The 22,344-nt window shown below is 31.0% G+C and overlaps 1 protein-coding gene across 1 annotated transcript in view; it reads right to left on the bottom strand.

Annotated features, from left to right (window-relative positions):
• Positions 1-1,312: 1,312 nt before the first annotated feature.
• The window catches only part of LOC142330324 (protein timeless homolog), a 45,629-nt gene continuing 24,597 nt past the window's right edge, over positions 1,313-22,344 (bottom strand). Inside the window, exons 10-14 of the mRNA XM_075375544.1 lie at positions 21,602-21,711; positions 18,299-18,431; positions 9,222-9,376; positions 3,558-3,679; positions 1,313-1,479 (exon numbers count right to left, since the gene is read on the bottom strand). Of these exons, the coding sequence (XP_075231659.1) occupies positions 1,313-1,479; positions 3,558-3,679; positions 9,222-9,376; positions 18,299-18,431; positions 21,602-21,711 (687 nt within the window). The remainder of the gene's footprint in view (positions 1,480-3,557; positions 3,680-9,221; positions 9,377-18,298; positions 18,432-21,601; positions 21,712-22,344) is intronic.

The following is a 22,344-nucleotide window of genomic DNA, read 5'->3' on the forward strand; positions in this document are numbered from 1 at the left end:
AATTTACGTGAGAAGGTTAAGTTGGTTTGGACATGTGTAACAGATGAGCAATGGCAGGGATGTGAATGGAGTTTATAGAGGAAACCCTGAGGGAGTGCAGTTTGAGGGGGAGACCAAGTTGGCAATGGATTGAGGATGTGGAGGATGAATGTTAGAGGATGGAGACAAAAAGTGGCGGATTGTGAGTGGAATGGGATCTTGATGGAGGCCAAGGCCCTACACAGCCTGTAGCGCCAAGGAGAAAATAAGTTAGGGTTATAGGGAGGATGTAGAATAAAAAAATAAAATTTTTAACAAACTTTTTCTAATTGCCTCACTGTGTGTGGCCAAGCATTGTCGTGCTAAATCAAAATTACACAGAATAGTTATCACACATAATTTTTTTATTATAGCTTCTCTAAAATTTTTTAATGATCAGCATTCACAGTAGTTCTGCGATCACTAAATTCGACAAGCAAGATACTTTTGTCCCAAAAAACAATAGCTACAAACTTCTTTACTGCACATTTTTGTTTGAACATCTTCGTCCTTTGAGTTGATGAAGGCATCGCACTTTTTTTTTGTCTCAAGTTTGAATAAGAAATCTAGGTTTCATCACCAGTAATAATGTGATAGAACAATTCATTACCTTCATTATCATACGGCCACAAAAATTTATGCACTGCAGCAAAAACTTTTCATTATAATTGTCAGTTAACATCTTAGGCATACAATCTTTAATAAATTAAACAGTCAGAATTAAGACTTGGTGCAGCACTGGTTTTCTCAAATTTTTCAATCAAACATCTGTAACCACAGATGGCCAGCCCACTAGATTCTTCATCACTCATTTGTTCTTCTCAAAATGAACAGAACTACTTTTTTACTTTAGAGTCATTCAAATAGTAATATTCGGCCTGCACATCATAAACATCACAGATTTGCCTATGAATTTCAGCGGCAGAATTGATTTTGCCATCAAAAATCACATTCTCCTTGTACTTCACACTCATTATAAATGGATGAATATAAACAACAAAATGACTAAACTACTCTTGCTAACAGCTGACTGATTGAAATAACTGAGCTACACAAGCGCCATCAGTTTACTTCACGTGTATAGGCAACAAATTTAAAACAAACCTTACTTTAAAAACACGACTCCTATAAAAATGTTTAAACAATAAAATCAAGAAGCAATTATATATAAATGAAACTACTAACCAATAATTACATCAATATAAATGAAAACACATTTTAATAATAATAACAGGCTTTATGAAAATCCTTAAAAGTAAACCTACTAAGTAATAATGAAATATATACATAAAGCTTACTTTTGTGAATCAATATCTACATCAGAAAGAGCATCAAATGGTACAATGTCAGTTGGAATATTCTCATTTTCCTGTAGTATAACAGATAACTGTGGCCCGACTTGATCCCAAATTGCTTCTAAATTTACAGTACTTTGATTATTAGATTTAGTTTTCTCAGATTCTGCAATTAAAAGAAAAGATTAAATTACAATATGGACTAACATATAAAGAATCAACAGTAACAAAATTAAACTAAAATACTACTTATTCTGAGGTTTTATTTCACAATTTAATAATAAGATGTTAATATATACGATAATAAAATTTTAAAAATATTAACAAATACGTAATACACATAAACTTAAAAGAAATATCTCTAACAAATAACAGCAGATCTGTTTAATTTAAAATAATATAAACTAGTAAAATAAAATAAACAAAGAATTAAAAATGGAAAAAGAAATGCTTCTGAATAACACAATAAGAATGCAGTAGATTTACAAACCATCCCTTTTTTGTTTATATGCAAATGAATCAAAAAGAGGATACATCTCTGTCTCCAGAGAGAGTGAAAATACACGGCAGTGCATGCATATGTATATTTCACTGTCAGCAGAGTACCGTGTAGTACCCAGTTCATGTAAGTAAAAAAAAACAATGCAAATCTAAAAACAAACCGTTTCAGTCCAAAATGCATCAATCAAATATGGTAGTAAGAGTTTATTTAACCACTAAACATGATAAACCACTTTCTGACTATATATGTAAGCAATACCACACAATAATACTCAAAACAGAGAATTTTTTGTAAAACATTTAGAAATATATATTTTACACTGATGTAAAAATACAGTTAAAATACATTTTATAGAAGCCTAAATAGGGTCTTAATGGAAACAATAGCTTATATTTTAAATATAATCAAAATTTAATAAACTTTTTGATATCTAATCTTTGATAATATGATCGTGTTGAATAATAAAACGAGTATAAATAAATAATTTCATGCTGTTTCTGGTTTCAAAAAATCATTTCTATATTTAACAACCGAGTGATCATGTGCACGCACATGTACACACACATACATACATTCAGAGGAGGAGAGAGAGAGTGATTGATGAACCAACCTCATTAGATGGCAAAAGGTTAGGGACCACCATTACTGTTTGTTACTTAAAGAAACTAACAAGGAAAAATAAAATTACAATTGACTGTCAAGGGCCTATGTCATGAGAATAATTAAAAATCAGAGTTCTAATAATTGGACATATATTGGTAAACAACAAACATCAAAATCAATCTTCTTCTTTCTCAAAATCAATTAGTAATCAAAAATACTGTACCATAACAATATGATATTTATGTGGACAAAATAAAGTTCACTGAAGAAAACAAAAGAAATCCACTTCAATCCTACCTTTTTTGGGTAACCTTGCCATACTGTTTTTTCAAGAGTGTCTTGTAACAAACATCAAATTGTCTACACTCTTTTTTCCACTAATTTAACATTAACCAAACACCTATAGTAATAACCAAGTAATTTTAGCATTTATTCTGTTACAAAAATTAATTTTATTAATAAAAGAGAACAATTTAACTTTTTTTTAGCTCTGGTTAAATTTCATGAAAAAATGTTATAAAGGTCATAAATTCATACCAAATTTAAAGCATGTTCTTTTAAAAAATATTCTACTAAAAAATCATCTAAATAACAAGAGGCCTACTATTTATATTTGAACAGAGATGAATAAACACAATTTTTTGTAGTTACCAAGTAGCATAGCTTTAAAAACATAGAGTTAATAGAAATCCACTTTTACACTTATTTACCTTTATCAAATTCTTGATTACATCTGTCTTCACTTAAATAATAGCAACTTAAAAAAAGATTACTTTTCTCTCCTAAATATTTCTCAATATAGATGTTTCAACGTAATAAGGTATTTAAAAAACAAATTAAAAAATATCGAAAAAGTTTTTAGAAGTAAAGAAAAAATACTACAACATATGTATAAAATAGTAAGGAAATTTTTCTTTAGGAGGCAAACTATTTAATGCAATTACTATCAGAAGGAAATAAACTCAAGATTGGGTGGTAATTTTTATTAAATGTGGCTTAAGTTTTTACCTTTTCTTTGTTTTTATCCTTGAGAAGTTAAAGTATTATGCAAATATAAAAATATTAAACAGAATATTGTGTTAAAAAGATTGTAAGGTACTAAGATATTATAATTAAAAATAGTAATACAAAATAAATACTTCTTTTCTTGTTTATCCGGGTTTTTGTTTCGATAATAAGCCCTCCTCTATGTTTTTCAGTATAGTTTTCTAAAAGTTTCATAAATATATGAATTGTTTCGATTAAGTCTTTTATATAACATCTGAAAATAAAAAATACTGTTATGTAAAAATAAATTATACACAAATTAAAAACATAATAAAAATAAATAGAATGAGAAATATGACATATAAAGAAGATTAAAGGAATATATGTTTATTTATTGTGTAAACAAATAACTTTACAAATTTTTTTCATTGTCATAAAACTTTGTATAGTAATAGTAATGCTCATTAGGTGAACTTCATTTTTAAAAATCAGAATCTTATATCAGCTAATTCTTAAAATTATTTTCTATCTTGAAAAAACTAAGTGTAAAAAATTTCATTTTGCTCTGATCACATTAACCCATGCTGCAGAGAGGATGAATTTGAAAAATTTGTTAAATACTATTACCTATATAAAATGCAATACCTTTATTATGTAACTAAGGTTTAATAATTGAAAAATATGTTTATTATGGTTACAGTATGGGTTAATCAACATGTTAAGAATTTATAAAAAGTCACAGAAGTCAAGACTTGTTTACTTTCACAGCATGAAACTGTGTTTTGGTATGTCAACAATATCACTCAGACTATGCATGCCTTACGGTGCATCTCGTTCAGTAAAGACTTCAGCAATCATGTTTTAACTACACCATGGCTTTGAGTAAAAAGAAAATTTTGAGTAAAGATTGTGATGTTTTTTTTTAATTGGAAGCTTTTCATCACAAATTGTTGGTAATACATTACTTCAAACAGGTAGACATTGTCTTATTTTTTTAATTTATGACAAGTCAAGCTTACAATTCAAGACAGTAAGCAATAAGGAACAGTTGAGTTTTGGGAGAATGTGAAAATACCTACCCAAAAAGAAGAATTGTATCCTAAAGTTGAAAAAATAATGAGAAATGGTGAAGTATTCAAAAACTTCTAATAGGAATTCTACTAAAACAAAAAGAAAAAGGTCAAACTCATTGATAAATTTGACAATATTTCTGATATCACACATGAAAATGTATTATATTTAAAGAGAATAGAAGACATAAAGAAATTGCACAATTGTGTCTGAGAGAATCTCCAACAGAAAGTATATTTTTATATTATCCAGGGGCAATATAAAACTGCCAGATGACTAGTCATTTAATTGTTAAAAATATTTTTATTTAGGAAAGAATTCAACTACAGAGAAAAGCTTAGTCTGATATATGTATTTTCAGTGTGAAAATTTATATGAAAAACTGTTTATTGCTCCCACTTTCTACAAAAGATTCGCACTCAGATTTGAACTTCATAAAAAAAAATTGTACCAGTATAAAAAAACTGATGACACTATCTAAAGATGCTTTAGAAAACCTTTTATACCATTTGTAGTTTTTAAGTCCAGAAGCTGTGGTGTTTTATTTTTTTGAGGACAATGTTTTCTCTAGAGATAAAGCAAAAGATATGTTAGAAAATTCAAAAACACAATGAACTAGACGGAAAGAATGCATCGTGTAAAAAAGTTTAAACTATTCTACCCTTTAAGATATTGTGAATCCAGGGACCTGGATGTTTCATGCATCCAGATAGGAAAAAACTTTTTATTCATTTTAAAATAAATATATCTTTCCTGATTGAAAAACTGTCAGAATGGAACACAAATAAGGGATATTATTGAGGAAATAAGACCGTTTGGAAAATTAAAGTGACAAATGATACAGTAGAGAAAGGAGTGAAATTGATCGAGGAATACAATGAGTAGCTTAGCACAACAGAAGATCAAAAGATATTTATTTTGTAAATCCTACCCCATTTTAAAAATATATTCAAAGTTTAAAAAACAAACATTTATTTAGCATTGTAATTATGTGAATGTAACCATATAATAATTAAATAAAGTGAAATTAATTATACTATAACAAACAAGCTATTTCCTTACAAACATTACATAAATTACAATTTTAAGTTCACGTATTTGCTTTATTTAATACGGAAATATCATGTATATTTTTTCCTTCACTTTGTTTCACAGGTTAATTTAATAAAATATAGCTGAAGCTTTATCAACATTATTTTTTCACAGTAGAAAACTATTCTAGGAGGTAGCATCTAAAAAAATTGAAAAATAAAATCTTCTACAAAGTGTGTGTGTGTGCACATGTTCACGCACACACACACACACTTGTGTGGACAAATAAGCCATGCATCAATAGTTGAAACAAGAACAGATCACACAAAATTCAAAGACACCTGGGCAGCCACCCATCCACACATATAACATTATCACAGTTCAATGTTTGAACACACACAACAATTAAAATTTACATTAATTTTTCCAGTTTTGATATGTAACCTTCAAGAATTTATAAAAAAATACGTAAAAAATTCCAATCCATCAAGAGTACATATGAAAATTTCTATTAAAAAAAAGAACAGAACTGTTCATGAAGCTTCAATATATAAATTCTAAGACATGTCAAATAATATTTTAAGAGAATGTAAGGTGTAAAAAAATGTATATTTCACCCAGCAGATGAAGTCAGATTCAAACCGATGTGCCTTCCTATTGTAAGATCCCATATATTTCATTAATTAAAATTTTATTTGGCTCTAACTCTGGGACCAATGAAAATAAGTAAATCCAAATACTTTTTTAAGTAAAATAAATCCAAATTTTTTGGCATTTTTGGCCACTTTTGGTCCAGTTGATTGCAATCAAAAGGGGAGATGCACAGCTAGATGTTACAACAGTCCTAATCCAAAATTTCAACATCCCACAACTAATCGTTTTCGAGTTATGTGAGATACATACATACATACATACGTCACACTGAAACTAGTCAAAATGGATATTTCTATTGAAATCTGAAAACCGAAGTTTTTTCACGATCACAATACTTCTTTTACTTCGTACAAGGAAGTAAAAAATGACAAAATCTAACTTTTGCAAATTTATATAATCTACAAAATTAAAACAAAACAAAAAGTGTATAAGAACAAATAAAGCAAAGTACAAATATACATAAAATGTAAGAATAACTGTAAAATAATTCATGGAAACTTTAATTAAAATTAAATTTATGAACTCATTAACATTAGAGATGGGAGCAATGTCATGATACCACTACAATAACAAGGCTACCACTATCAAAATTTAACTTACATGAACTTAAATACAGGCAAACTTAACTTTGTTATTTAATTAAAATTCAAGTTTAAAAAAAATAATTGCTATTTTTACTCAAATAAAAATTACATTTCATTGGTAAACCAATCAACAAACCTTGTTATTTGTTCAATATAAATAATACATTTTCAGATGATTCTGACTAGCATGCATTCTATATAGTATAGGGTTATGTACGGAATAGCATATCAGGCAAATGGACTCCACAGCTTTGCTGGCATATACACACTCTTTTGTCAAATTTTCCATGACCATTTTGGATAAATGTGGCTGAATTTGGTTCATACAGCGCTCAATTTCCTCCTTCAAGGCATGGGTGGTCGTGGGCTTGTTGTCATAAACCTTAGATTTAAAAAAAACCCCAAAGAAAAAAGTCCAACAACATTTCTGATCACCAGAAATGGTGGCCAATTTCAACAGGAAACTGCATGAGCAAGAAATGATTCATGCAGTAACCGAATTGTTTCTCAACCTGTATGGCATGTAGCAACATCTTGTTGAAACCACATGTCGTCCACACCCACATCTTGCAATTTAGGCACAAAAAACTGGCTAGCAAGCACCATTAACTGTTATTGCCTGACCAGCCACATTTTCAAAGAATGATCCGATGATGCCTTCAGCCCAAAATCTGCACCAAACAGTGGTACGTTGTGGATGCATTTGTTTTTCAGCAATCATTCGTGTTTTTTCTGAACCCCAAATTTTTTAATTCAAAAATTGTGGCTGTAGCTGCTAAACCTTCATTATTTTAAAAATATTGCTCAACAATGAAAGCACGTTCTTTCATGTAGTGCTCCACTTCTAGTAACCTTGAACTGTCAGCTGCTACGCTGTCTTTTTTTTTCATTGGCAATACTTCACCGCACAAATGGCGCAAAATTCAAATCTTGAAAGAATTTTGGGACACCAATACAATAGGCAATAATTACAATTGAGTGTAATTACATTTGAGCAGTGTCAATATTTTAATAGTTACAATTTTTACATGATTTATAAATTTATTAGTAAAAGAAAGCTTAAATTTTCTAAATTGATGTTGTCACTGATTGTTTCATCCAAATTAATTAATTAAAAATTAATTTTTTCACTAAAGGATTGTAGAAAAACAATTTCATGTACTCCATTTATGAGTGCTAAGTGAAAGCTAGTATGAAAATGGTCTAAAATATTGGTTCAATCAACAACTTAAAAGTAGCATTCTCAGAAAAAAGTGTGGTCGATGCAAGCACGATTTCAAATTGTTTTGTATCCTTTTGGGTTTTGCAGATATTAAACCATTTGAGATTGTGCAATACAAAAATATTCATTCACAACATAAGGATTTTATTTAAAAGATGCTCAAAGCGTTTCCATTTTTCTCAATATTTTTAAGGAATAACTGATGATACTTTTTCTTTTTTTGGGGGGGTTTTCTGAACAAAAAAATGCTTCTGCATTATCATCGCCCAGACACAATATATTTGTGACAATAAACAAAGGTACATCACATTATCTCAATTAACATAAAAAAATAATCATCAGCTTTATGGCAATTGGGATGAATAACTGAAACTCACTACAGTAATTCGAATACTTGAATGTAAATGGATGGCCCAAAGAAAATATAAAACATAAGATAGCATTTCATTATCCCCTAGAATAGTTTACATGTAGGATAAAGATTTAGGATGTAGATTTAGAATAGAATAGCTAATGTAGGATAGGAGATTTTGAAATAGTTTTAATTATATTGTTCAGCATAAATACCAATTACTAAAATTATGATTTTGAAACTGAATGATCAGACAGAAATACATATGTATAAAATAGATTAAATAAATTTAAAAATGTAACGTATTGGGTTAATATAGTAAAGCGATTTTTTTCTCCGCTTGATTTATTGCTACTATGATTAAAATACTACTTCCTACACAGATATAACAATACTAATGTTAATATTCTTTAAATATTTGAGTTTGAAGAGGAATGGAAACAAAATAGTAATGGAAAATTATATAGAAGGAGCAATGATTAATAGGTACACAGAGGGTAAAAAGGCTATACAGAAGGGGAAATACTAGCTGCACACACTTTGCCAACCATAAATTAATACATATATTGTTGTTGTTGAATAATTCATAAAGTAAAAAAAAGTACTTACCAAATAGACATAATTTAAAAAAAATTGAATATAAGTAATAAACTTTTTAGTAATATTTTTAAACAGTTAACATAAATTACAAAATCATTGATCACATCACACGATGTAAAGACTTTTTAAAAACCTAATAAATAAATTCTAATAAGTAAATCCAGATCACCGGCAATACCACTAATAAAACAGCATAACAAGATTTTCTAAATGTACATTCATTATATTTAGAGAATAATAGATTTTTAGAATATTTACATTTTAGGAATAGAATAAATTTTAAATGTGTAAAATGAATTACCTGGAGAATCTGTTTTCTTTAAATACATGTAATAATATAAGAAGTAAATCACGATATTCTGTGACATAAAAAACACGACTTTTTAAAATTCTTGAAGAGTTTTGTACATTTTCATCTTCTGATTTATCCATAGCCATCAAAGTTAATAACAACTCCTGTAAGAAGAATAATTTATTCATATATAAGATTTGTTGTTTCACAACATTAGCTAAAATTTTATCTAATGTCAGCATTAGATAAATTTAGAATACAGTAAAACCCTATCAATGGATGATACTTTCCAAGACTTACCAAGGACATTATCAATTCCATTTATTTATTATTTACATAAATATATAAGTTTAGGTAGATTTCATAAGAAAGCTACCTATTGTAATGGGTACCATGATTTGACTTCAGGAAAATTTCAACATATCTTCGCATTTCACATCCCCCAGACCCCAAAAACCTTGTTCACTTCAAAAGTTTATATATATTTACATATTTCACTTTCTTGTGGACACGATAACTGCCGTAATTTTGTGCCAATCACTTTTAACGAAATATCGCTATAACTTTCTTATTAAGTAAAATATCAAACTTGATTTAAGTTCCTACTATTCTTTGGATAAGGGCCTAAAATTTATCTAAGTAAAGTGTTTTGATATCACCAACCACTGACCCAGGGGGCGGAAAAAATAGGGGTTTGAAGACCAAAAAAAATCATACCTCCCGTAATAGGCACAGCATCAAATTGATTTACAGTGGTCATTAGTCCTCTAAACATTACCTAAAATGTTTGTCTGAAACAATTTTCGATATGACCAATCCTTATGGCAAGGGATAACCAAAATGATGCTGAAATTGCAAGAATATGGGGCTTCTCATATGCTACACATGTGAAAGTTTTTTCACATGCAACCATTGTTGTATTAGTAAATTTGAAGTTTTTCTTAACTTTAAGGTGGAAATCTTTTTTATCCCCTGCTTAACACTGATGAAATCTATCTCCGCCTTCTGGCATGCAGAGAGGGATTTTTTTTAAACATATATTACTTTTTATGTTAATAAAAATATCTGATCAACTTCTAGCATGCACGTAACAGCGCGTTTTAAGCTGTGGAATACTGAATTAAAAACAAGAACATTTACAGATATGAAACATAATTTAAAATTTTGAAAACATAAATAAGATATCATTTTAAAAAACTAGAATACCATGAAAAAGATCAAAAACATAAAAAATCAGATCCGATTTTTTTTTTTTTAATGTCAAATACATTTTAAGCTCCCTCTATGAATCATGAGACCTTGTCGTTGGTGAGGGAGCATGAGTGCTCAGTGATACAGAGTAGCTGGACCGAAGATGTAACCATATTGGAGAGGTATCAGTTGAGAGCCAGACTAAGGAATGATTCCTGAAAGAGGACTGAGTACTGCGCAGCTGAAAGCAATGAAAAACTACAGCTGCTTTTTTCCCACGAAAATATGGTTCTCTGCATTTTCATATAATAATGATGGAGGCGCCTTCCTTGGTAAAATATTCTGGAGGTAAACTAGTCCCTCATTCAGATCTCCAGGTGAGGACTACTAAGGAAGGGGGTCACCAGAAAATAAAAAAAATAACATTCTACAAGTCAGAACATGGAATGTTAGAAGTCTAAAAAAGGTTGGTAGGTTAGAAAATTTAAAGAGGGAAATGGATAGGATAAATGTAGATGTAGTAGGAATTAGCAAGGTTCGGTGGGAAGAAGAAACTTAGCTTCAAATAATGGGCAGGAAGGAGTAGGTTTCGTAATGAACAAGAAGATAGGGAAGAGAGTAGAGTATTTCAAAATGCATAGTGATAGAATCACTATAATAAGGATAAAATCGACAACAATTGTTAACGTCTATATGCCTACAAGCGCCCATGAAGATGATGATGAGGTAGAGTGTGTATACAAAGAAATTGACAAAGCAATTTAACACATAAAAGGAGATGAAAATTTAATAATAGTTGGAGATTGGAATGCAAGCATTGGAAAAGGCAAGGAAGGAAATATAGTGGGTGAATGCAGGCTGGACGAAAGGAATGAAAGATGGGAGCGAATTATAGAGTTTTGCACAAAGTATAATTTAGTAATTGCCAACACCCAATTTAAAAATCATAATATCATGGTTAAGCAAAGATTTAGAAATAAACTCATTGACTGCATAACTTACCCTGCAGCAGATATTGATAGCGACCATAATTTAATGATACTGAAATGTAGATTGGGGTTTAAAAATCTGAAGAAAAGGTGTCAGATGAATCAGTGGAATTTAGAGAAGTTTGATGAAGAGGAGGTAAAGAAGATTTTTGAGGAGGACATCGCAAGAGGTCAGAGTAAAAACGATAAAATAGAAAATGTAGAAGAAGAATGGGAGGATGTTAAAAAGGAAATTCTTAAATCAGCAGAAGCAAACTTAGGCGGAACAAAGAGAACTGGTAGAAAATCTTGAATTTCAAACGATATATTGCAGCTTATGGATGAACATAGAAAATACAAGAATGCTAGTGATGAAGAAAGTAAAAGGAACTAAAGATAATTAAGAAATACTATAAACAGGAAGTGCAATCTAACGAAAAAAGAGTAGACTAAAGAAAAGTGTACAGAAGTGGAAAGAGAAATGAACATTCATAAAATAGATGGAGCATATAAAGGAAAATTAAGGAAAATTTTGGGGTACATAAATTAAAATCTAATAATGTGTTAAACAAAGATGGTACACCGATTTATAATACGAAAGGAAAAGTCGATAGGTGGATGGAATATATTGAAGAGTTATATGGAGGAAGTGAATTAGAAGATGGTTTTATAGAGGAAGAAGAAGAAGTCGAACAAGATGAAAGGGGAGAAACAATACTGAGATTTGAATTTAAGAGAGCATTAAAAGATCTGAATGACAGAAAGGCTCCTGGAATAGACGGAATACTTGTAGATTACTGTGCAGTGCAGATGAGAATGCGATTGATAGATTATACAAATTGGTGTGTAATATTTATGAAGGGGAAGTTCCGTCAGATTTCAAAAAGAGTTATAGTCATGATACCAAAGAAAGCAGGAGCAGATAAATGTGAAGAATACAGAACAATTAGCTTAATTAGCCATGCATAAAAAATCTTAACTAGAATTCTGTACAAAAGAATTGAGAGGAGAGTGGAAGAAGTGTTAGAAGAAGACCAATTTGGTTTCAGAAAAAGTATAGGGACAAGGGAAGCAATTTTAGGCCTCAGATTAATAGTAGAAGGAAGATTAAAGAAAAACAAGCCAACGTACTTGGCACTTATAGACCTAGAAAAGGCATTCAATAACAGACTGGAATGTTCAGCATTTTTAAAAAATTAGGGTTCAAATACACAGATAGAAGAACGAGTGCGAACATTTATAGAAACCAAACAGCAACAGTAACAATTGAAGAACATAAGAAAGAAGCCGTAACAAGAAAGGGAGTCCGACAAGAATGTTCCCTATCCCTGTTACGTTTTAATCTTTACATACAATTAGCAGTTAATGATGTTAAAGAACAATTTAGATCCGGACTAACAGTACAAGGTGAAAAGATAAAGATGCTATGATTTGCTGATGATATAGTAATTTTATCCAAGAGTAAAAAGGATTTAAAAGAAACAATGAACGGCATGGATGAAGTCCTATGCATGAACTACCATATGAAAATAAACAAGAACAAAATGAAAGTAATGAAATGTAGTAGAAATAATAAAGATGGATTGACCAGTGAATGTGAAAATAGGAAGAGAAAAGATTATGGAGGTAGAAGAATTTTGTTATTTGGGAAGTAGAATTACTAAAGATGGACGAAGCAGGAGCAATATAAAATGCCAAATAGCACAGGCAAAACGAGCTTTCAGTCAGAAATTTAATTTGTGTACATCTAAAATTAATTTAAATGTCAGGAAAAGATTTTTGAAAGTATATGTTTGGAGCGTCGCTTTATATGGAAGTGAAACATGAGTGATCAGAGTACCTGAGAAGAAAAGATTAGAAGCTTTTGAAATGTGATGCTGCTATAGGAGAATGTTAAAAATCAGATAGGTAGATAAAGTGACAAATGAAGAGTTGCTGCGGCAAATCAATGAAGAAAGAAGCATTTGGAGAAACATATTAAGAAGAGACAGAATTATAGGCCACATATTAAGGCATCTTGGAATAGACGCTTTCATATTAGAGGGTCAAGGATGTAGGATGTACAGGGTATACTGAAATGAAACAACTAACACTACATAGGGAATCTTGGAGAGCAGCATCAAACCAGTCAAATGACATTTGAAGGTAAATTAAAACATTCGTAAGTTTGTAAAGTTGTACAACTGCACTAAAAATCTTATAGTCACTGTACAATTCAAATCACTCCACTGATTGGTTTAGAAAATCACTGGAAAATGACTGGATACAGAAAGAAGGGGTCCCAGTTCAGACCACCCAGGTAGAGTAAAAACAGAAAAGAAAAGGCAGCGAGGACTGGTGGACTGATGCCTGGCAGGGCAGTAGATCTTTGCCATTTCTCATATCGATTAAGATGCTGTTTGAGAACACCGGTCAAAGATAGGATGATTTGGTTGTACTTTTAAGTAAGCTAAATAGAGCAGATTATTTAGTTTCATCTCTTCTAAAGAGACAGCTCACCATTGTCCACTAGTAGACTCACCACAGCGCCTTCTTACTATCCTTCTTACTATAGGTGGACAAAATCCACCTATAGTAAGAAGGATAAATGAATGATGGACTGAATTGGGCATTCTAACAGCAGTGGGTAAGAAAATGGGTAAGCCATGCAGCCATAATCCGAGCAGGAATGGACAAGAGCTTGTAGAAGTGCAACATCCATACTCGATCAGCTCTTAGAGTATTAAATAGAATTATCAGCATGTTTACCATTTTTAAACATTTTACTTTCAGCTCCTTTAAATGTGTTACTTAAGTCAAACACATTTTGATTGTGGTTGTTGGTCAAACCACAATCCTAAAAATCTAACCCACATGCATGGTTTACCTGGTTCACCATGTAAAAACAACTGAGGGTCAACATGTTCCCTCAAGCATGAAAAGCAAATGAATTTTTGTTTTCTCCAGAGAAAACGTGAATCCAGTCATTTTGCACCATGATTCTAAATGGGTTATTGTGTTTTGGAGCAGCCTTAACATTGTACATACAACGTAAATTGAAAAATTATCTATGATCAAACACATAACATGGTTCCACACACAGTTTGTTATTGTTTGGCAAACAAGGTAACACTTAGGACACTTCCTTGTGATATTTTGTTTTTCAGTGTAAAATTTTTGGGTATTGTCATTCCAACTCAAATTCAAAAGAACCGAATACTTAGGAAACCCCTGATAAATGCAAGATTACCTTGTATGGCCATTCAGATTTAAGATTCATCTCCTGCAAGCTGTGTCATACACCTTTTGCAAATTGATAAATAAAGCAACGAGATGAGATGTTGGCAGAGAAGGAAGTCATTTTGAATGACCAATTCTAAAGCAACTACATTGATAAACAATCTACTTATGCAAAAACTGCATTGTTCAGGGGCAATTAGGGCATTTTTCTCAAGCTCATATTGAGCTCAATATTATCATTTCCGGGGAAGTGTCACAGGATTCATTCAAGGCATGCCTTACCTCATCAAAAGAAAAGGCAATATTTAATTCATTTCACAAGTCTCTGATGACAAACAGGGTATTTTCTATCTGCAATTATACCTCATAAACTCAGGACAGTAAGATTATGTAAATGTAACTACTTAAACAAGTTTCCAAACGTGTTCACCACATCAACTGGTACAATGACAAAGTTGCCATTGCCTTTTACCGCAATCAGCAGTGAAGATTGTCCTGATCCACAGAAGCCCCAAACTTTTCTCCACACAACTGATAATGGAATTGTCTGAGAAATGGTATCAACATAATTCAGCCATGATTTCTGTTTAGCACACTAAAATACTCGTGGCAACAGCCCTTGCGTTGTAAAGGCGCACAGCAATTTAGTCACTGGCCTTCGATTGAAATTACGTACAGCCCTGTGATGATCCCCTAGTGCACTCCTGCAGTCTTCATCCCATTAAGAAGCAGCAGGCCACCTTGGCTTTCCAGATATTAGAATGATAAATTCATTTGCACTCTTGAGTATCAGATGTATAAACTTGGCAAGTTAGCAACTCTTGCCAAGAGTTATTGCGCTATAATTCTTGTACTAGCCAAAGGAATCCAGTATCTGATCCAGTCAACTTTCTAAACCACCCATCTGCAGACTGACTTTGAAGCAAATCACAATTACTTCCATAGAACTTTTTGGGAACGCACCAGGTAAGATGTGGGAGTAGGGATGCTGAAAACAAGAACAGATAGATGCACAAAAATGTACAACTTATCATTCAGTCAGCAGAGATTTAAGTTCTGCCTACGCTGATTAACTATAATGGATTGGGAAGAACATGATGATCAACCCCATGAATAGTGATGGACGTTAAAATCGCCAATTATTCAGCAGAGTCATGAAATCTGTGAAAACAAAACTGTGACATATCATCCTTACTGATATTTGAATTTGGAGGAAGATATAAATTACAGATATTCATTTAAAATGGTGCCAATATCTTCACTGAGACTGTAAGGATGTTTGTCACTAGTGGATTACAGATGGCTAATATGATTTTCCTTGCAGATTAATTGTCAAACATAATACGGTTTTTCTTTTCAGTATTGATAAATTTTAGGAAGGGATGATGGTGGGGACTTGGAAGCCCGGGGAAATCAAAGACACCATACCAGGCAACAACTTTTTAACAGATTCCTTCATAGGGATCTTGGTAGTTTTCTACGATGTTGGTGCAGAATATTGAAAATTATTTTGAATTAGGGATGGAAATTTTATTTCAAAAGAAAGTTAAGAAGCTTTTTGACAGATTTGAAATACCAATTGCTTTCCTAAAAGAGATCCACTGGAGGTTGAAATTCGACCTGGGAGAATGAATCATCCCATACAATAAATGGAAGATGGTAAAAACTTAACACTGCAAAAGACGATGAAGAACGAGAGGTCAAATTTATGACCCGAGTACAATAATTTACTCACCAAAGACAAAAATAGTAAACAGTATATTCTTCAAGTACTACAGAAGAATCAGGTACGTTATCCTACTGCAACTAAATCTGATTTGATAGAAAACTAAATTTGTTAATTTTATATTCTTTGTAACTGTATTTTTATTTTACAGTACACATACATACATATGGAATTTCCTACTAAGAATTATTGATTATATTTGAATTTCTTAAATATGTGTTTTTCTACATTCTACAGTTATATTTTGGGAAATGTGTAATGGGTTACCACGCACTCTACAGTAAATTTAATGATTAAATTGAGAGTTCAAATATAATATTGAAACACACACATGCGCACGCGCGTAATCGTTGTTAATGTGAGAAGTTATAATTTCATCATAAAATATTCACTAAAACTTTTGCAAGAGGCATATAAGAGGTATGATCAAAAAATACGGTGAATGAATTTTTATAGCGGCAACTGCCGACGCTACATCCATATGCTGTAATTTGTCCAATAGCGTGATCAACTGAGACAGGCAAGTTGTAACATGTTCAAGCTTGCCAGTCAGCTGCCAGAGCCGCTAGAGTGAGGTTGTGTTTATTGTGTCTGTCGCGCAACATGGATTTTGAACAAAGCATTAACATTAAGTTTTGTTTTAAGTTGCAAAAGAGTGCCAAAGAAGCTTACGAAATGTTACAATCAGTGTACGGCGATAATGTGGTAACTTTGAAGATTGTGTACAAGTGGTACGACCGATTGAAAAACGGAAATGAGTCTGTTGAAGACGAGCAGCGTGCGGGACGTCCAGTAACCTCAAAAACAGTTGAAAATGTGCAAAAAGTGGAAACAATGGTTCGTTCAAACAGGCGAATGACTATTCGAGAGCTATCGGAAGACCTTAACATCTGCACGGATCCGTTCAAAGCATTTTAACTAATGAATTGCAAATGAGACGAGTGAGTGTAAAATTTGTTCCCAGACTTTTGAGTGATGAACAGAAGGAAAATCATGTCAATTTGCACGAAATTGAAGGGTCGTCTTGATGCAGATCCGGACTTCATGGCCAAAATTGTAACTGGAGATGAAATTTGGGTCTACGGCTATGACCCTGAGACCAAAATGCAGGGTTCCGAATGGAAAACCAGTTCATCTCCTCACCAAAAAAGGCACATCAGTCAAAATCCAACATCAAGGTCATGCTCGTTGTTTTTTCGATAGTGAGGGCATAGTGCAATCAGAGTTCATTCCAAGGGGAACAACTGTAAACTCTGAATTTTATAAGGGTGTACTGCAACGTTTGCGAAACGACGTACAAAGAAAGCGACCAGAAAAATGGACCAATGGCTTCCTTCTTCACCACGACAATGCGCCGTGTCATACCTCTCTTCTCATTCGCGAGTTTTTGGCCGAAAAAAGTGTTCCTGTCTGTCCACATCTGCCATACTCGCTGGATTTAGTACCATGCGACTTTTGGCTCTTCCCAGAAATTAAAACTGTGCTTAAAGGAAAACGTTTAGACACCATTGCTGACATTGAAAGGGCCACAACCGAGCAGCTGAAGGCCCTTTCGAAAGCCGCCTTCCAGAAATGCCTCCAGTCATGGAGTCAACGTCGGGATAAGTGCATTGCTAGCCAAGAACAGGACTTTGAAGGAGATTAAATCGAATTCTACGTAACCTTATTATTTTTTTTAATAAAAAATTATTCACTGTATTTTTTGATCACACCTCGTATATGTATATCAAGAAGAAACTTAAATCCTTAGAATTTCTAAATTTAAATTCAAATGCAGTACGGGTTCCCTTCTTCCAATCACTCTGAAATTTTGCAGATTATTTATTTTCTCATCCAATGCAATAATTTACAGGAATACAACCAACAAAAATTGGGAAAAAATTTCCACCCCCTAAGAAGAAGAACTAACATATTATACAATTATCATCTGGAAGTACCTAGCAAAAACAGAAAATTAACACAGTAATAATAAAATAACATACCTGATATGCATTAAGAGCAAGATGCATTCTACGAGATAATAATGGAATTTTCTTTTTGTCAATAGTCATTAGATCATTCCAAATTTCCAACTGTGTTTGCACAAAGTGAAATGTTTCAATTGATACAGTTTCACTAAAAGAAAAAAGAAAAACTAATCACCACTTAATTATAAATATCATTAAGTACAGGTTTTTCTTTAATTACAAAAAAAATAGTTCTCAATGTTAGAAAATATATGTTTTAAAAGATAGAAACATAACAAACGAGAATCTTTCTTTAATACATGAACAAACAAAAAATATCACTAATTTCATTTATTAAAAGTAAAAAAAAAAATTTTGTAGATAAATATGCAGTTCACTTTTAATAATTTACAATGACTACACATAAATATCCATGAATCATTAAAAGTCTAAATCAAGTAATACAAAAAAAAATGTTAAAATACTGAATATAATTTTTAATCTGCATTACAAAATGGTTTATAGAAAAAAAAGTAATTTATGACAAAAGTTACATCTCGGCACATTTCAATAAATTAAAAAACCTCCAGCCAACTTTTTTCATGAGAAAGTTTAAGAATTGTGTGGAAAAAAGAAATACATTTCATTTGATGTCATATTTCATAACTTTTCTACTTAACAACACTAGAAAATTTTAATATTTATTATTTTATTTTTTTTTATTAATTCTCAATATACACAAATATTAAAGCAACTGATTTTTTTATTCCTTTTTAACAATTATAAATAAAATTGAAATTTTATTTAGCATTATCTATATCAAATTACAAAGTTATATAGTTTATAAAAATACCACACAACTAAAGCATAAGTTACTAAGTAAATAGATCTTAACCTATCTGACATAATTAACAATAGATTGCCAAGGCATCTTGAAACACACAAAAAATATCAGTGAATTGCATACCTTTCCTGGCTACCTTGGTCAAGTTATGAAATTCATTTTTGATAAAACTTTCTGGCTAGCAATTACCAAAATTTTTAATATTAGTATATTAGCATCACAATTTTGAAAAATATGATTTTGACTTTTTGAAAATTTCAGGGACATCAGGGACTTTTTAATGATCGAAATATCCACTAAAATTGATTTTAAATAAATTAAAATGAATTCTTTAAAAAAATTATTATTTTTTTTAAAATGAACTTTTCCAATACGAGAAGGTTATTACGTTATTTTAGTGACTTTACAAAATTCATTTTGGCATTAAAAATTTGAAATTGCAAAAAAATTCTTTTTTCATTTTGGGGGTTCCCACACTCAAGAGAAAACATTCGGGAAATCCAATTAAAAAAAAATACTAAGTGGCATAAAATAAGAAAAAGATCAAAATGTGGCCAGCTCAATCAACTGATCTGAGAAACTAATGTTGAGGTAATCCCAGGCTTCAGTACAATAATGTGGTGGTGCACCATCCATTTTATTTTGCTACGTATGAAAGCATTCTTCTTCGTCATTTATATTTGACTGTGAAATGAGAAATTTTTCTAACATAGAACTCAGAACATAACATTCGTGTTATTCTCAATGACAAAAAGCAGGTTTTACACCTTTACCTACCGAGCATGAAACATTCACCTTTGGGCTATCATGAACATGCTCCAGAGATTCACAAAATCCACCCTACCACCATCAATGGATTTAAGTTTTTTTTTAACCACATCCTGTTAGTTATTTTTACTAAAATTAGAACAGGAAGGTAAAATAGTGATTTAGTTAGAACCTGCTTTTCCGAGTATTATCATACACCCAGAAATCAACTGAAGTAATAACACATGATAATGTGATGTACGCTTGCTAAGGCACAGGCAGTAAATTTACAATTTTTGATTTCTATAAGATTATACATCACAATTATTGAAATTAGTCATTTAGTAGTCAAACCAAAAATTTCTGAAACCTCATCATGAGGGCTACCTTGAGTAATTTCTCATATGAGGTTATCTCACACTTGCAGGCTCATGGTCAACCAGTTTGTTGATTCTGTTTGTTGTAGTCACTACTTGTTAGCTTACTTTTAAAAACTACTAACTGGGCAGGAATACATATTTTGGACTTTCATACACCGATAGCAGCTGAAATTCATAAGCACTGGTTTATCATATATATGGTTTTAGAGCAATGAATGAAAGAAATATATAAAAATAGTGGGACAAGTTTCAAAGTAATAGAACATATGTATGTGATGAAGACAATTCTGATTCAGTAGCTTATCATCAAATTATTTTTGGGATCGGTTAAGTTCCTGTTTGATCAACTTCATAACAGAACAAATTACTTCCATAAAGTCAGCTGTGCAAGAAGTTGTACCATACTATACAAAATTTTTAATATGGATGGTTAACATAGGATACTGGATGTTACACAGTAATATGCATCAACATTCTGCACTTCTGGATAGGAATGTGACATTCCTATCCAGTGAAACAGGATATTTTCAATCCAACTTACAGTCATCCAGATTTAACCTAGGTGATTTCCACTATTTTTTTATAAACTTCAAAGCAAATTTTGAAGGGCAATTGATATGTAAATGATGATGAATTTAAAAGAGTTACTATTTAATTGTTAAACAGACTATAAGATGAGGAAAGAAAGTACGGTATTTACGGTATTATGGATAGCTGCAAGTGACTCAATTTTGGCAGAAATTATGTAGAACACATGTAATTTTGTTAATTGTAGTATAATCACTATAAGTATTATTATCAAGGGCCTTACTACAGGAATATTTATTATGAAAGTACAGATGTCATATGATTTCTGATTGTGGAATTCTCAAAACTAGAAGTGGGTAGTCTTTACAATTCTAAACAATGCTTTTAAAATTTTATGAAGAGGTTATGTTTTAGTTTAGCTTATACCTAACAGTCACAAGATTAAGATGAAAAGTTTGATACCATATTCATGAAAATTCCAAATTTTGAAACATTCAAGTCTATACTTATTTTTAATTTTTAACATATTTTATTTCTTTTGTAATAAGAATGTTGAACCACTTCTTAAATGAATCTCAAACTATTTCATTTATTAAATAGTCTTACAATTTATATAAATAATGGAATGTTGTATAATTTTTTTTTGAAGTCTCTTCAAACTTGATTAGATATCCTGCATGACACATTTCAAATAACTATGGTTTTGAAATTAGGAAAAAATGGAAACCAGCTTGATTTATGTAAGAAACCATATACACAATATCGTAGGTACAAATAACAGGAATCATTTAATACCAATTTAAAAATAAAGTTTAGTCAATCTGAAAAGAAGAAAATTACCTCACAAATTTAATTTGAAAATTATAATTTCTGTTGAATTCCATGAAGAATCGCATTGCCCAAAAATAATAGGATTCATCACCTTGACTTTTACCACGCTCTATAATATCCTAAAAAAATAAAACAGATTTTAAGAAAAAATTGAAATAATTAATATTTAATTAGAAACAAGTAATATTTTTCCAAAAACAATTATTTTCAAATTTCATTAGCAATACATTAAACGATGAGTAATCCATTTTAATTATTTAACACCACATGCTAATATCATGCACTTATTAATCCGAAGGGAAACTGCATCCAAAAATGTTTTAACTTTAATAATCCACCCAAATATCACCCTTCAGTGAACACATATCAACTTTTTTTTGTAACATATGAAAAATTCTGTTTGATACCATTTATTCCCTTCTATCTGATGTCAAAGTTCATTAAAATTTGGGTATAAATATGAAAACATTACATAAGCAAAAAATTTATGCTTTGGAACAACTACCTTGTAAAATTCAGTGAAACACATTGAAAAATTTATATTTAACAAACACATTTAAAATAACCAATATAACTATTAAATAATTTATATTTTCAACTATAATTTCAAATCTATCTGTAGCAATTTTATAAAATAAAGTAGATGATAAGTTGACTCCTTATGTTGTCTAGGCAAAAATATAACAAATTGTAAAGGGACAGTTATCGACAGTATTCAATACTGGTTATTACAAACCATCATATAAGTAGAA

Source organism: Lycorma delicatula, chromosome 9 (genome assembly GCF_047948215.1).
Source record: "Lycorma delicatula isolate Av1 chromosome 9, ASM4794821v1, whole genome shotgun sequence".
NCBI lineage: Eukaryota > Metazoa > Arthropoda > Insecta > Hemiptera > Fulgoridae > Lycorma > Lycorma delicatula.